This window comes from Zonotrichia leucophrys, chromosome 6, assembly GCF_028769735.1.
Source record: "Zonotrichia leucophrys gambelii isolate GWCS_2022_RI chromosome 6, RI_Zleu_2.0, whole genome shotgun sequence".
NCBI classification, from domain to species: domain Eukaryota; kingdom Metazoa; phylum Chordata; class Aves; order Passeriformes; family Passerellidae; genus Zonotrichia; species Zonotrichia leucophrys.
This window is the reverse complement of record NC_088176.1, coordinates 32,970,122-32,983,575: the sequence shown is the minus strand read 5'-3', so window position 1 is coordinate 32,983,575 and position 13,454 is coordinate 32,970,122. Positions and strand designations below refer to the sequence as shown.

The 13,454-nt window shown below is 51.1% G+C and overlaps 1 protein-coding gene across 1 annotated transcript; it reads left to right on the top strand.

Annotated features, from left to right (window-relative positions):
- The first annotated feature begins 1,574 nt into the window (after positions 1–1,574).
- LOC135449710 (prosaposin-like) lies at positions 1,575–12,714 on the top strand. The gene is made up of 15 exons (XM_064716975.1): positions 1,575–1,657; positions 5,149–5,273; positions 6,182–6,259; positions 6,346–6,471; positions 7,230–7,427; positions 8,425–8,568; positions 10,448–10,504; positions 10,723–10,731; positions 10,822–10,929; positions 11,546–11,632; positions 11,712–11,895; positions 11,966–12,135; positions 12,213–12,293; positions 12,408–12,515; positions 12,637–12,714. The coding sequence occupies exons 1-15, from the start codon at positions 1,597–1,599 to the stop codon at positions 12,670–12,672; spliced, it is 1,572 nt and encodes a 523-aa protein (XP_064573045.1). The 5' UTR covers positions 1,575–1,596; the 3' UTR covers positions 12,673–12,714.
- The last annotated feature ends 740 nt before the right edge of the window (positions 12,715–13,454 follow it).

Genomic DNA, 13,454 nt, shown 5'->3' with positions numbered 1-13,454 from the left:
CTGGGAGCATGGCAGGCTTTGGGGGTGAGGATCCTGCTTGTGCTGCTTGGGCCAGCCCTTGCATTGGGTGTGCATTTCTGATCAGGTAAATCCCCAAAGCAGGGGCACTGAGGCGGCTCTGAGCAGACCCTTGGGAAGGAGCAGCTGGGCAGATGTGGAGCTTTGAAAATTCCAGCCCTGTTCAGAAAGATTCTGGTAACTTCTGCTGTTCCTGTGGTGTGTGGGGCGTGCAGGAGCTCCAGTAACAATGCTGTAGCAGCAAGTAGGGTATTTGTCATTGGAAAACCACTGGACTGCAGGTATTTAGTTGATCTGTGTGCATAGTAGAAGCCTGGGCATTGCTGGCAGATGGCAACAGAGGCTGTTCTCCCCTGTCTCCTGAATGCTGAAGCACTCATGGCTTTATAGAAGAGGAAAAAAAGAGGAAAATTTCCCCTGAAGACATAAAATAGCTGCAGCTTTCTGTCCTGGCAGGCTTGTGCAGTGGTTTGGTGGTGTATCCCAGATGGAGCAGATAGGAGATGGGCTCTGTCCCTGGAGGGACAGGCTGTGTGACACCAGGGCACAGAGCGTGGCATTTGGTGTTTTAAACTGGATGGTGTGGGTCTTTCCTGGGGGGAGGTGGGGCTGCACTGACAGCCTGGCAGGGTCGTGGGAAGGTTTTATTTTCCTGGGGTTTTTAGTAGGATTCATGCTGGGCAAGGTGAGCCAGGGGAAGTCCTGTGCTGCTGCTGGGAGTCCCTTTAGTTTTCTCCCTTCCTGTGGACTGTGGCACCCGACCTGCTTGAGTCATGCTGGGGGGACACTGTGCAGTTGCTTTCTAAAGAACATTGTCTTGATTTTTTTTCTTTTTTTTTTGGTCTTTTTTTTTGGTTTTTTTGCACAAAAGCTTCCTTAATGAACAATAAAAACTTCTGTAAACCGATAAGTTGCCGTGTTTCATTTTTCTCCGTGGCAGAGTTTCTTGCTGAGATTCCCCTTGGCTGCAGGGCCAGGAGAAGGCACATCCCAAGGAATCTGGGGCTGAATGGATTCAGGTTCCTATTATGCTGCGTGTCCCATCAAGCCTTTGTTCTGCAGGTGGAAGAGGCTTGCCTGGGATTGCTGCCTCCTTTCCCTGGACAAACACAACGCCTGGTGTGAGGCAAGAGCCCCGTGTTGCAATCCTGCCTTGCAGAGGGACTCTTGATACCGGCCTTGCCTGCTGACTCGCACTCAATGTGGCTTCCCCTGTGTCCTCATTCCCTGCTTGCTTCCAAATAAATGTAAAAATGTCAGTCAAAGGCAGAGAAATAAAACATAAAAATGTCATTCAAAGGTGCTGTCACGTGGCTCTGGGGCAGTTCTCCCTGTGTGTGCCCACCCTCTGCAGCCAGGTTAGCGTTGAGCAGCTGCTTCTGACCTGCTGGGAGTACCTGGCTGCCTCTGGTCCCTCCCTCCCTGGTGATGATTTTATAATCAAGGCATAAAGTGAGGGGTGTGGTAATTGCCCTGCGTAGGTGTGGATTCTCACTGCTTCTCCCAGCCCATCCAAGATTCCTCAGTCTGGGAGCAGCACAGGAGAGGAACCAGCCACTGAGGACTCTTAGGAACGGCATGGAGAGCAAATGGAGTGGCTTGGTGCTGATCCTTTCTCTGTGCCTGGGCTCCTACCAAGGTAAGGCCAGGCCTGGAGGTAGGTAGGGTGTGGACAGCCCAGAAAACCCTGCTGAATCCCAAAACTGCTCCCAGCTCTGGTGTCTAAGCTCCATAATGTGCTTCCTCTGGTGCTGGAGTTGGGCAGAGGAGCGCTGGGGAAGGTGGCACTGCTGCCTGTGCTGCCCACCTGGAGGTGAGAGCTGGAACTTCTGCCTTTGAGGGTGATCTCAGGGCAAAAGGGGATTGTTCCCTCCCTTCCCTGGGTTCAGGCACAGCTGGTGGTGTGCTGGGATGTGGAAGGAGGGAAGCTGTGACAGAGTAGGGAGAGAGAGGGGCTGCTCTCTCTGTGCCCTTGGTTTGGGGCCTGGCTGCCGCTGTGTGAGCTGGGGAAGCCACTTGGCTGTCACAGCAGTGTGACCATGGAGCTGCCCTTGTCCTCAGGGTCCTCACAGGAGATGCAGGAGGCAGGAAGCCGGCTCTGCTGGCAGATGGCAACAGCGGTTGTTGGCTTGCTGAGCTTTGGGAAGGGCGATGGGGTGATACTCTCTGCTCACCTCAGGAGCCCTCCCAGCGTCGGCACTTGGGTGTCTGTGAGCGAACCCTCCTGCAGGCAAACCTCTGCTGCCGCCCTTAGTCATCCATCCCCTGCCCAGGCTGGGGAAGGCCTGCTCCCAACCCCTGCTCCTTGCTTGAGGGCAGATCGCTGCTTCCTGCGGGAATCTCCCCCGGAATCGGTGAGCCCTGCTGTGGCAAGCAAACCCTCTTGCACCCCAGTTACCCCAGCTTGGCTCCCCCAGTGTGACGTGCCCAGGTTTGCGGGTGCACACACATGACCCGGGCCGGGGGGACGTGTCTGGCTGTTCCAGCCGGCAACAGGCAGAGCAGGAAAGTTCACCTGTGCTCGGCACGTCCGAGCCCTGCGGTGCCGCCCGCCCGGAGCCAGCGGGGCTCGGCACAGAGGGGACCGCGGCCCCGGGGACCTGCGAGCCTCGGGAGCCAGAAGGGTTTTCCAGCTGGGAAAAGCGTATTTATGGCTCTTGGTGCAACAGGGGCGTGCGCCAGGCCGGGAATTGGGGCGCCGGGGCCCACGCTGCCACCCACCCCCGGCGTTTACATCACAACCGGCTCGCCAGGCTCGGCCGGCTCGGCCGGGGCGCTCCGGGGCTCGCAGGAATGCCGGCACAGCCCTGCCACAGCTGGGACTCGGAGCTGGATCCCCTCTGAGCAAAGCCCACTCCATCCCCCGGGCCTGGCAGGCAGCGATAGGGCACTTGTGGCTCACCTAGAACTGGAGCATCCCTGCCTTGCTCCTTTGCCCAAAATGGCATCACTTAATCACGCTGTGCCTGTGTGCCTGGCAGCATGAGGTGGCTCCAGCAGGGCTTTGGGACGTGTAGGAGAGCTCACGGGACACCTGCTGCCCCGGCTGCTTGCCCCGTGGCAGTGCTTTCCACCCGGGGAAGCTCCCCCTGCTCTCAGCTGCTGGGTGTTATGATTAGCCCTAATTACTTTGTGGCCCAGAACTTGCTGCTTGACCTTCAGCTCGAGCAGGGTGAGCAGTGAGTGCTGAGCTGAGGATCTCTGCGAGCCAGGAAAGTGCAGGACCAAACCACCCGTGTCTTTTAGACCCCGCTGCGGGCTCCGGGCTCCAACACATCTCCGTGAGAGATGCTGCGGGAGGACCAGCTCAGAAAAAACCTGTGGGGTTGCTGCGTCTCCCGCCTCCTTGGTTTTGGTGCTGCCCCTTAATGCCTCCGCTGACTTGCCATTCCTGTTTGCCCTGATGCTGGGCTGAAAAACATAAATATATCCCTCTCAGCTGATGGGGCGAGCGCGGCACGGGTGTGTGGGAAGCCTGGGAACCCGGGGGGACTCGCCCTGCCCCGGGGCCCGCCTGCCCCGATGGGGAAATCGGGGCTGAAACAGCTTCCGGGGCAGTGGGAATGGTGTGGGGGGCTTGGACCCCTCTCCCCACAACCCCCAGCCCCGGGACTTTGCAGGGTGGGCACCTCACGCTGCAGTTTCATGGATGAGCTGGAGGCATTGCCAAAATCCAGCATGCAGGGAAAGCGGCTTTTGGGGAGAAACCAGGGTTGGGTGGAAGGAGCAGCTTCTGCCTTTGGCTTTATTCCTGCTGTGCAAAATCGCAGACAGGGCTGGGGGATAAAAGCTGGATGCAAATGCTTGGAGCAGGGAGGGTTGTGCTTTGCTTAAAGCTCTGCAAGCAGGGTCTGTCTGTCTGTCCCTCTGCCCCCAAATTCCCGGAGCAGCTCCTGGCCAAGGCAAGGCTGTGAAGGGCTTGGTTTGTGCCTTCTCCCCAGCCGCATCCTGGGTGGGCACAGGTTTGAACAAACCCTCGCCTCATGCTGGATGAGCCCTGACACACCAAGGTGACAATTACAGCGCTGCTCTTGCGCCACGCCGGGCATTTACAGCCAGCAGAAAATGCTGTCGTGGGGAGGAAATCAAACCAAAGGAACCCCACCAAAAGCGGGGTTGCTCAATCGTTGCCGGGAGCCGTGGCGTGATTATCCGGCTGCCGTGCGGGGCTGAGCGCCGGCGCCCCGGGTTTGCCCGTTTTGCAAGATTTATTGCTGCTTTTATCAGCAGCCGCCTCCACAGTGTGTCAGAGGGTGCTGAGAGGCTGAGGATGAGCCCCAAATTCCCTTTGCTTCTGACCCTGTGACAGACATCCCATTGGAAAAGCTGGCAGCCTGGCTGTCTTGGTTTGGAAAGACAGGAGTGTGCTAAGGAAGGCAGGGGCCTCCCCTGAAATGGAGAATGTAAACCCTCCCCACCCCTCTCAATTGCTATGAATTTTAAATTAAGGGGCTCTCAGGCAAAAATATGGGAGCAGGAAATAACAGTTCTTTAATAGGGAAGGAAAAAATATAAAAGGATAAAATAAACAATGCAGTACACTAGAACAACACTGCCAGAGTCAGAACCCAACCTGACACCCTGTGGGTCAGGCTGTTGGTGGCAGTCCCATTGGAAATGTGGCTGCAGCCCTCCTGCAGTGTCAGGGGTGGTTCTGTTGGAGCAGGGGGTCCTGTAGAGAAGGATGTATTCTTCCTCTGAAGATCCAGTGGGAGAAGAGGCAGCTGCTGTTCCTCTGGGGAATCCCATGGAGAAAGCCGTGCTGGTGTCTCAAAACCTCTGGATTATATCTGGGTAGCAATGCTTGGCTCCTCCCCCTGGGCTCCCATCTCCCAATGGGATGTTATAGTTCTTATCAGCCATGCAGTGACATTCAATAATCTGTTATCAGCAATGTCCCCTCCCCAGGGAGGTGTGATTGTGGTCACTCAGAGAGAGAGATAAGGCAAACTGCCCACTTGACAAAGGTAATCTGCCATACAGATGGTAACTGAAAACATCTTGCATTGCAATTTTCAACATTGGCACAACCTTAAAAAATAATTTATAAATTAAACCCCCCTTCCCCCCTCTGAGCATCACTCGTTGGGGGTGCCCTGAGGGCTGACAGTGCTCTCTCCCCTCCCACAGCCGGGGCCAGCCCCCTCCACGAGTGCAGCGAGCGGCCGGAGGATTGGTGCCGGGACGCGGCCACCGCGGCCAAGTGCGGGGCGCTGGAGCTGTGCCGGCTCACGGCGTGGGACCGGGCTCTGGGGGTAACCGGGATGGGAACGGGAAATGTGTGGGACCAGGGCTGGGAGCAGGGAACATGGGGGGCTGCGGGAGAGGTGCCCATCTGCCCCAAACACGGAGATGGAAAGAGAATCCCAGCCTGCCCACCCCAGCATGCGTGTCTACAGCAGTGCTGTGATGGCCCCAGTGAGGGGAGAGAATGATGCATCTGACTCCATGGAGAGCAGAAGGCTCATTAATTACTTTATTATGCTATACTATTCTATACATCTACATTATATTACACTATATTATTCTATACTACACTACTCTATACATTAATTATTTTATTATACTATATTATTCTATACATCTACATTTTATTACACTATATTATTCTATACTACACTATTCTATACATTAATTACTTTATTATACTATATTATTCTATACATCTACATTTTATAATACTATATTATTCTATACGACACTACTCTATACATGAATTATTTTATTATACTACATTATTCTATACATCTAAAACTGAATCTGTTAAGCACTCAACCCTGCACACACTGCACTGAATCTTGTGACTGTCACCCAACAGTCCCAACACACACTTGGCCCTGATGTGCCAAGGAAACAAAACACCATCACTTTGACAAAAAAAATCTCCATATTGCATTCTTCTTTTACACAAACACAGGCACAGCAAATGGTTAGAATTGTGTTTTCCCTTTCTCTGATGTTCAGAGAATGTGAAACCCAGAAATCTATTCTTGGGAAGAATTGTGCCTTTCTTTCCCCTGTGAAGAGAAACGTGGCTACACGTGTCTGCAGAGCAAATGGCAGAAGCCAGTGGGTGCCCCGGGGTGGTTTTGGGTTGGAGGATTGGGATCTGGAGAGGGTTTGGGTGCTGTGGCAGCGCCCTGACGTGTCCCCTCTCTCTCAGCAGAAGGGGATCCCCTGTCACCTGTGCCAGGTGGCAGTCTCTGTGGTGGGCAAGATCCTGCAGGACAACCGCACCGAGGTGGGTCTGAGTGGGAAGGGAGAGTGGGGCTGGTGCTCCTCCCCTCCAACCCCACTGAGGCCCTGACCTCTCTCTTTGTGTCCCAGGAGAAGCTGAGGCTGTTCTTGGATAAGAGATGCCAGTACCTGCCCTTCCAGGACTGGTCTGTCAAGTGCAAGAGGATGGTGGACACGGGCATCCTCGTCCTTGTCCAGCTGGGCAAGCAAGTGCTGGTAGGGCAGGGGGAGCCCCAGGTTTGGGTTTTTCCACAGTTTGGGATGTCCTGGGGGCTTGCAGAGCAAAGGATGCTCCTGGGGGCTGGGACAAACCATCTGAAGGATGAGATGGAGAGGGAAATTATCATCAGTCAGGGCTGTGTACAACTCAGGAACGGGATGGGGCTGCTGTGGAACGTGCCTTGAGCTGTTTGATTTTCCAGCATCAGCCTCATTACATGGTTATGACAATGGGAAGATGCCAGCAGCTCACATCCCAGGCAGCAGACAAAGAACTTAATGTTACAACTCACTTTATAAGTTTTTTGACCAACCACACAAAACAAAAGCACATTGACAGTAGTTCTATCCAACCACCATAAGCACACGTACCTTTGGTTAAACAATGCTTGCTTATTTCAAATACAACACCTGCTTGTGAGCCTTCAAACACAACACACAGAGCTCCATTATTAAGCTTCAACCTTCCTAATATCTTGCTAGATAAACTTTTCTGTAGCTTAGGGAGCTATTCTAGACAAGCGTTAATACACAGACCATTGTTCTATTTGTGCTTTTCTGCAGTATAAATAATTTTTCTGCTGACCAATCTCATGGCTGCTGCTTAGCTCCAATCACAGTTCTGCAGCTTTCCCAAAACCCTCTGATTTTGTGGATTCCCACAGGAAAAGACCCGGGATGGGGGTGGGTGGGGCTGGGTGTGATGGAGGAGGTGCAGCTCAAGCCCCCATCCTATCCCACCCTCTGCTCCGCAGTCGGAGCCCAAGGTGGTGTGTGGGACCATCCGGCTGTGCCAGCGCCGGGACAGAGCCACCACGGGCACCCCGAGGTTCCAGCAGCCCCCAGCAGCTGCCGCGGGCCCCAGCCAGGACTTTGCTGACCTCATTGCCCCCTTCATGGCCAACGTGCCCCTGCTGCTCCATCCCCAGGATCTGCCGCACGGCGAGGCCCAGGTACCGCGCACAGGCAGGGCTGGTGCTGCTCGTGGGGCCATGGAATGGTTTGGGTGGGAAGGGACCTTACAGATCATCTCATCCCAAACCCCTGCCAGGGCAGGAACGTGTCCAGGCTGCTCCAAGCTGGCCTTGGACACTTCCAGGAATGTGGTGCTGCCACAGCTTCTCTGGACAATCTGTGCCAGCATCCTAACGCTGCTCAGGGATGAGAATCCCCTTTCAAGTATCACCTACTTAACAACAATTAGAGAAAACCCCTAAAAAAACAATTAGAGAAAAGCCCCTAAAACAACAATTAGAGAAAGCCCCTGAAATTTCTGCAGAGCTGAAATGATTCTGGCCGGCACTGTTGCCAGTTTGGGGGGATATTTCAGGATGCAGGAGAGAAATGAGATATGCTGGTCAGAGTGCTGCCCCAAATTGCAGCCAGTGTTTAAATCCCAGCCCTGCAAATGCAGGTTGGGCGTGGGGGGATTGGTTTTATTTCGTGGGGTACAGTGATAGTTGCCTCCTCAAGCCAGGTCTCACAAGCTCTTGGAGATCTGTTTCACACCCAAGGTAACTCAGCTGCCTTTGGAGGCAGAAAATCAGCAGGATGGCTTCTGTTGCAGAATTTTCTCTGTAAGGAGTTTGTTATTTTGCCTTTTATTACAACCTGTCTGGAAACAAAAATGTTTTAATAAAAAGCAAAATAACAAACTCCTTACAGAGAAAAACTGAGCCAGATATAAGAGGTTCTTGCTCCTGGTAAAACACCTCACAAAAGCCATTAGTTTCTCTGCTCTCTTCTTTTTCTAGCAAATTGCCCAGGTGGGATTTTTTGACTCCTGTCCAATTGGCTCTCCTCAAGTTTGAGGTGATTTCCCCCAGGTCCTATGAGGTGTCTTTTTACCTGATTGAGGAGAGAAACTTCTGGGCTTATTTCCTTCTTGAGGGGACAAGGGAGAGATTTGTCACTCCTCAACAAGGTGTCCCTGTGCTTGTCACCCTGCAGCAGACGGAGGCGGTGTGTGGGGACTGCCTGCAGCTGGCCAGGGCCGTGCAGGAGGCGCTGGGCACCGACTCTGCCTTCAGCTGGGCGCTGGTGGCACACGCCAAGCGGCTGTGCCAGGCCCTGCCACCCGTCCTGGCACGGCAGGTGAGCACCAGCAGGGAATTACACCGGGATTGGGCTGGGAGGGCACCGTGGGCACGGCAGGTGAGCCCAGCAGGGAATGACACCGGGATTGGGCACCGTGGGCACGGCAGGTGAGCCCAGCAGGGAATGACACCGGGATTGGGCCGGGAGGGCACCGTGGGCACGGCAGGTGAGCCCAGCAGGGAATGACACCGGGATTGGGATGGGAGGGCACCGTGGGCACGGACACATCCCGCTGTGCCAGGCTGCTCCATGCCCTGTCCTAAGGAGGGGCTGACAGCTGGGCTGCAAGCAAAGCTGAGCTGGTAGAAGAAACAACAATGGTAATTTTCAAGCATCCATAGCAAGGAAGCAGACAAGGCTGTCAGCACAGAAACAGCTTAGACAAAATGTGTGAAAATTTTTATTACCTAGACTACATGCATAACTAAATGTGTATACGTGCCTTATTATATTTCTGTAAAACTTTTACCAATTATATTGACTTTGCACCAATGAATATAATAAGTTATTGTGATGTAGTTAATGACTCAAGATCATGCTTTGTTAAGAATATATAAGCTGGAGAATATGCAGAATAAAAACTTCGCTCTTGTTGGAAAAAAAAAGGTTTTTTTCTGCATGTTATATATATATAGTTATATATATAGTTAAAACAGTTAATAACTTAAAATCATATTTTATTAAGAATATATGAAAAAATAGAAATATATATATTCCTTATATATATTCTTTATAATATATATTTATAGAGATAAATATATACATTTATATATCAATATATGAGTATATATGTAGTCTTTATTAAGAATATATAAGAATATATATTCTTATATAGATAAGAACACATATATATATAAAGTTTATATATTAAGAATATATAAAGATATATATTCTTATATATAATATTGTTATATATATAAGAATATTCTTACACATATATATAAGAATGTATATAAGAATATACATAATATATAGAATATATATAAGAATATATATATTATATATATTATATATAAGAATATTCTTATATGTATAAGAATATATATACAGAAAGATATAAATATGTTTATATATGTGTAAAATATATAAATTTTATATATAAAGACTATATAAACTTTATTAACAATATATAAAGAACATGCAGAATAAAACCTTTTTTCTTCTTGGAAAAAAAGTGTTTCTTATTGTGCATGTTATACATGTAGTTAATACAGTTAATAACTTAAAATCATGCTTTATTATAGAATATATAAAATATATATTCTTTGTTAAGAATATGTAAGAATATATATTCTTATATATATAATATTATTTGATATACTTAAGAATATTTGTATATATATATAAATAAATAGAAAAAATATATGAAGTTTATATATTAAGAATATATAAACTTTATTAAGAATATGTAAAGAGCATGCAGAATAAAAAAACTTTTTTCTTCTTGGAGAAAATGGTTTTTTATTCTACATATTAAATATATATGTAGCTATATATATAGTTAATACAGTTGGTACCTTAAAATCACGCTTTATTAAGAACATATAAAAATAATATTCTTTATAAAGAATATATAAAGCATATATATAATATTAATATATATATGATAGATAATATTCTTATATATATATATGAGTATTCCTATATATATAAGAATATATATATAAATATATGTTATATAGATTATATATACATATTATATATATAAATATATTTATATGTAAAATATAAATATAGTATACAGAATAATATATAAGTATATATTATTACTATATAAATTTATATATTTTAATACAAAATATATTCAGTTCATATGTTAAGAACATATATATTAATATATGAATAATTTATAAGGAACATGTGCCTCCTCCCGCAGTGCCAGCACTCCCTGGCCGAGCACATGGACACGGCTGCCCAGCTCCTGCACTACCTGGTAAGAGGCTGAGGGCTCCCCGGAGTGCCAGGGGTCTCTGGGTGCCAGCTGGTACCCGGTGACCATCATCAGCAAATCATCCTTTTATTTTGTTAAACTCACCGCCTAATATTCCTACAAAATATTAATTTTTTTCTCCCTTCTCTCTGCCTTGCAACTGCTGCAATTACATTTTGTTTTCGTTTTTTCTTGCCATTTTCTGGCCCCTCCACCGGCAGCAGGCTGAGGTAAGTGAGATCCATGCCCTGATGTGCTGAAATTCCCTTCCCAAGGGCCAAAGCCCGCCTGATTTGGGATGTCTCTCTCTCTCTCCACAGGATCCATCGGAGCTGTGTGGCCAGCTGGGACTCTGCGCCTCCAACTCGGCACTGCCCCTCCACACGCTGCTCACCGAGAGGGTGATGCAGCTCCTGAGCGTGCTGGGGGTGAGTGGGGACCCCCTCAATGCTGCTGGGCTCCTTAAATCCAAACACTCCAAAGGGGGAGCCTCTTTTTGGGTTTTATTCCCTCTTGCACCTCTGTTTATCCGAGGTGGGGGATGCCTTATGTGGGGAATGTCTTACTTGGGGATGCCCTGCTTGGGGGATGATGGTGGAACAGGATGAGGGTGGCTCTGGGGTGTGATGGTGTTTGCAGGGGTCTGAGGATGAGGGAAGAGATGAGGATCTGACTCCATATTTCAGAAGGCTCGATTTATTATTTTATGATTTATATTATATTAAAGCTATACTAAAGGATTAGAAGAAAGGATTTCATCAGAAGGCTAGCTAAGAATAGAAAAATAATGAATAACAAAAGCTTGTGACTGACTGAGACAGTCCAAGCCAGCTGACTGTGAGTGGCCATTAATTAGAAACAACCACATGAGACCAATCACAGATGCACCTGTTGCATTCCACAGCAGCAGATAATCATTGTTTGCATTTTGCTCCTGAGGCCTCTCAGCTTCTCAGGAGAAAAAATCCTAAGAAAAGGATTTCTCAGACACATGTCTGTGGCACTGGGGGGCTCAGCATGCATCCCACCCCCTTGTCCCCACAGGACAGGGTGGGGAGCACTCCGCTGTGTGACGTGTGCCAGTTCACCGTGAAGACAGTGGAGAGCCTGCTGGAGAACAACGTGACAGAGGTGAGTCCCAGCACTGGGGGCTGGCACAGGGGGCCAAGGGGCAGCGAGGAGCTCCCCCTCTTCTGCCTTGTGCCGGCAGGAGCAGCTGGTGAACGACATGGAGAAGGTGTGCTACATGCTGCCCCACGGCGTCATCGGGCAGTGCAAGGACTTCGTCAACTCCTACGGCAAGGCCGTGGTGACCATGCTGCTGGAGGCCACCGACCCCGCGGCCGTGTGCGGGCTGATGCACTGCTGCCCCCGCCTCGGGGACACCCGGCACGGTGAGCTGGCGCCCCGAGCCCGGGCAGGGGGCTGTGCCCTCCGCTGGGTGCTCACGGCCGTGTCCTGCAGGGGCTGAATCCCTGGAGCAGCTGGCGGTGAGCGCCGGCGCCTTCTGCAACGTCTGCCAGATCGTCATCACCTACCTGGACAACGAGCTGCTCAAGAACGAGACGCTGGAGGAGCTGGGCGAGGTGCTGGAGAAGGGCTGTGCCATGCTGCCCATGCCGCTGACCAGCAAGGTGAGCTGAGGGGGCACAACCAAGCCAGCAAAACCTCTCCTGAGCCCCTGCCAGGCTCACCCCTCTCTCCCTCCCAGTGCCAGGCCATGGTGTTGCAGTACGAGCCGGCGGCCGTGCGGCTCTTCGTGCAGATGATGGACCCCACCTTCATCTGCACTGTAAGTGCCCTCACCCCTGGGGCAGCCAAGATGGGCCTCCTTTGTCCCAGAGGGTCAGAGGTGCTCATGGGGGTTTCCTTCCTCTCCCTCCCACCCTTTTCCTTCACAATGCAGAAAATCAGAGCCTGTGACTCGGGCAAGGAGGATCTCCTGGGCTCGGCGCCCTGCGTCTGGGGCCCGCAGTACTGGTGCAAGAACATGGCCACGGCGGTGGAGTGCAATGTAAGTGCCAGCTGTGTCCCCTCCCCGTGTCCCAGGGTGCCATGCTGGCTGTCCCCGTGTCCCAGGGTGCTGTGCCACCGTCCCTGTGTCCCATTGCCATCCCATCCCCGTCCCTCCGCAGGCCGTCGCACACTGCCGGCGCCACGTGTGGAACTAGGAGCCCTCTCCCCCAGCTGGCTGGACTTGCTCTGCCGTGTGTCTGGGGACCCTGGCTCCCTTCCCCGGGACGTGCCCGCGCTCACAGACGGCAATGGCAGGAGCCACCCGGCCTCGCCGCGCCGGCGGGGCTGCGGGGAACCTCGGCCCCTTCCCCTTCCACTCCTGGGGCTTGGATTTCCAAATCAGGTTAAGGGACTCGATATTTTCAGCACTAGGGATTCAGCCTTGATGTCTCTCAGGGCCACTGCAAAATCCCCAAGCTCTATTCCCACCTCTGTCTCCATCCCCGATCCCTTCTCCATCTCTCCATCCCACCCTGAGCCACTTGTATGGCCCAGATCTCACAATGTGGATCTGTCCCCGTGGGCTGGGCTGGGTTCTGCTGCCCAAAACGCTGGCCCCTCACTGCTGGCTGGCAGCAGCCTCACCTGAACACAAAATGAATGAGTTTGGGTGCCAGGATTTCCTGTGGCACCCCCATCCCTGCTGGGGGCCCTGTGCTGCCCCGGCTGTGGGGGTGAGGGCAGTGGGGTGCTGGGGGGGACGTTGGGGGGATGCCTGCACTGCCTCATCCTGTGCATGCATGGGAGCATCCCACCACAAATAAACTCTTCCCGTGAGGCTGGCTGGTTGTGTCCTTCCTCCTCGTGCTGGGGGCTGCAGTGGGAGTGCGGGAGAACACTTAATGCTTCCCCCAAAACCCAAGGTGCAGCAACACCCAGGGCGGCGTCTCGTGCAGATGATGGATGGAGGGCTGAGTTAAAAGAGGGAATTCAGTTC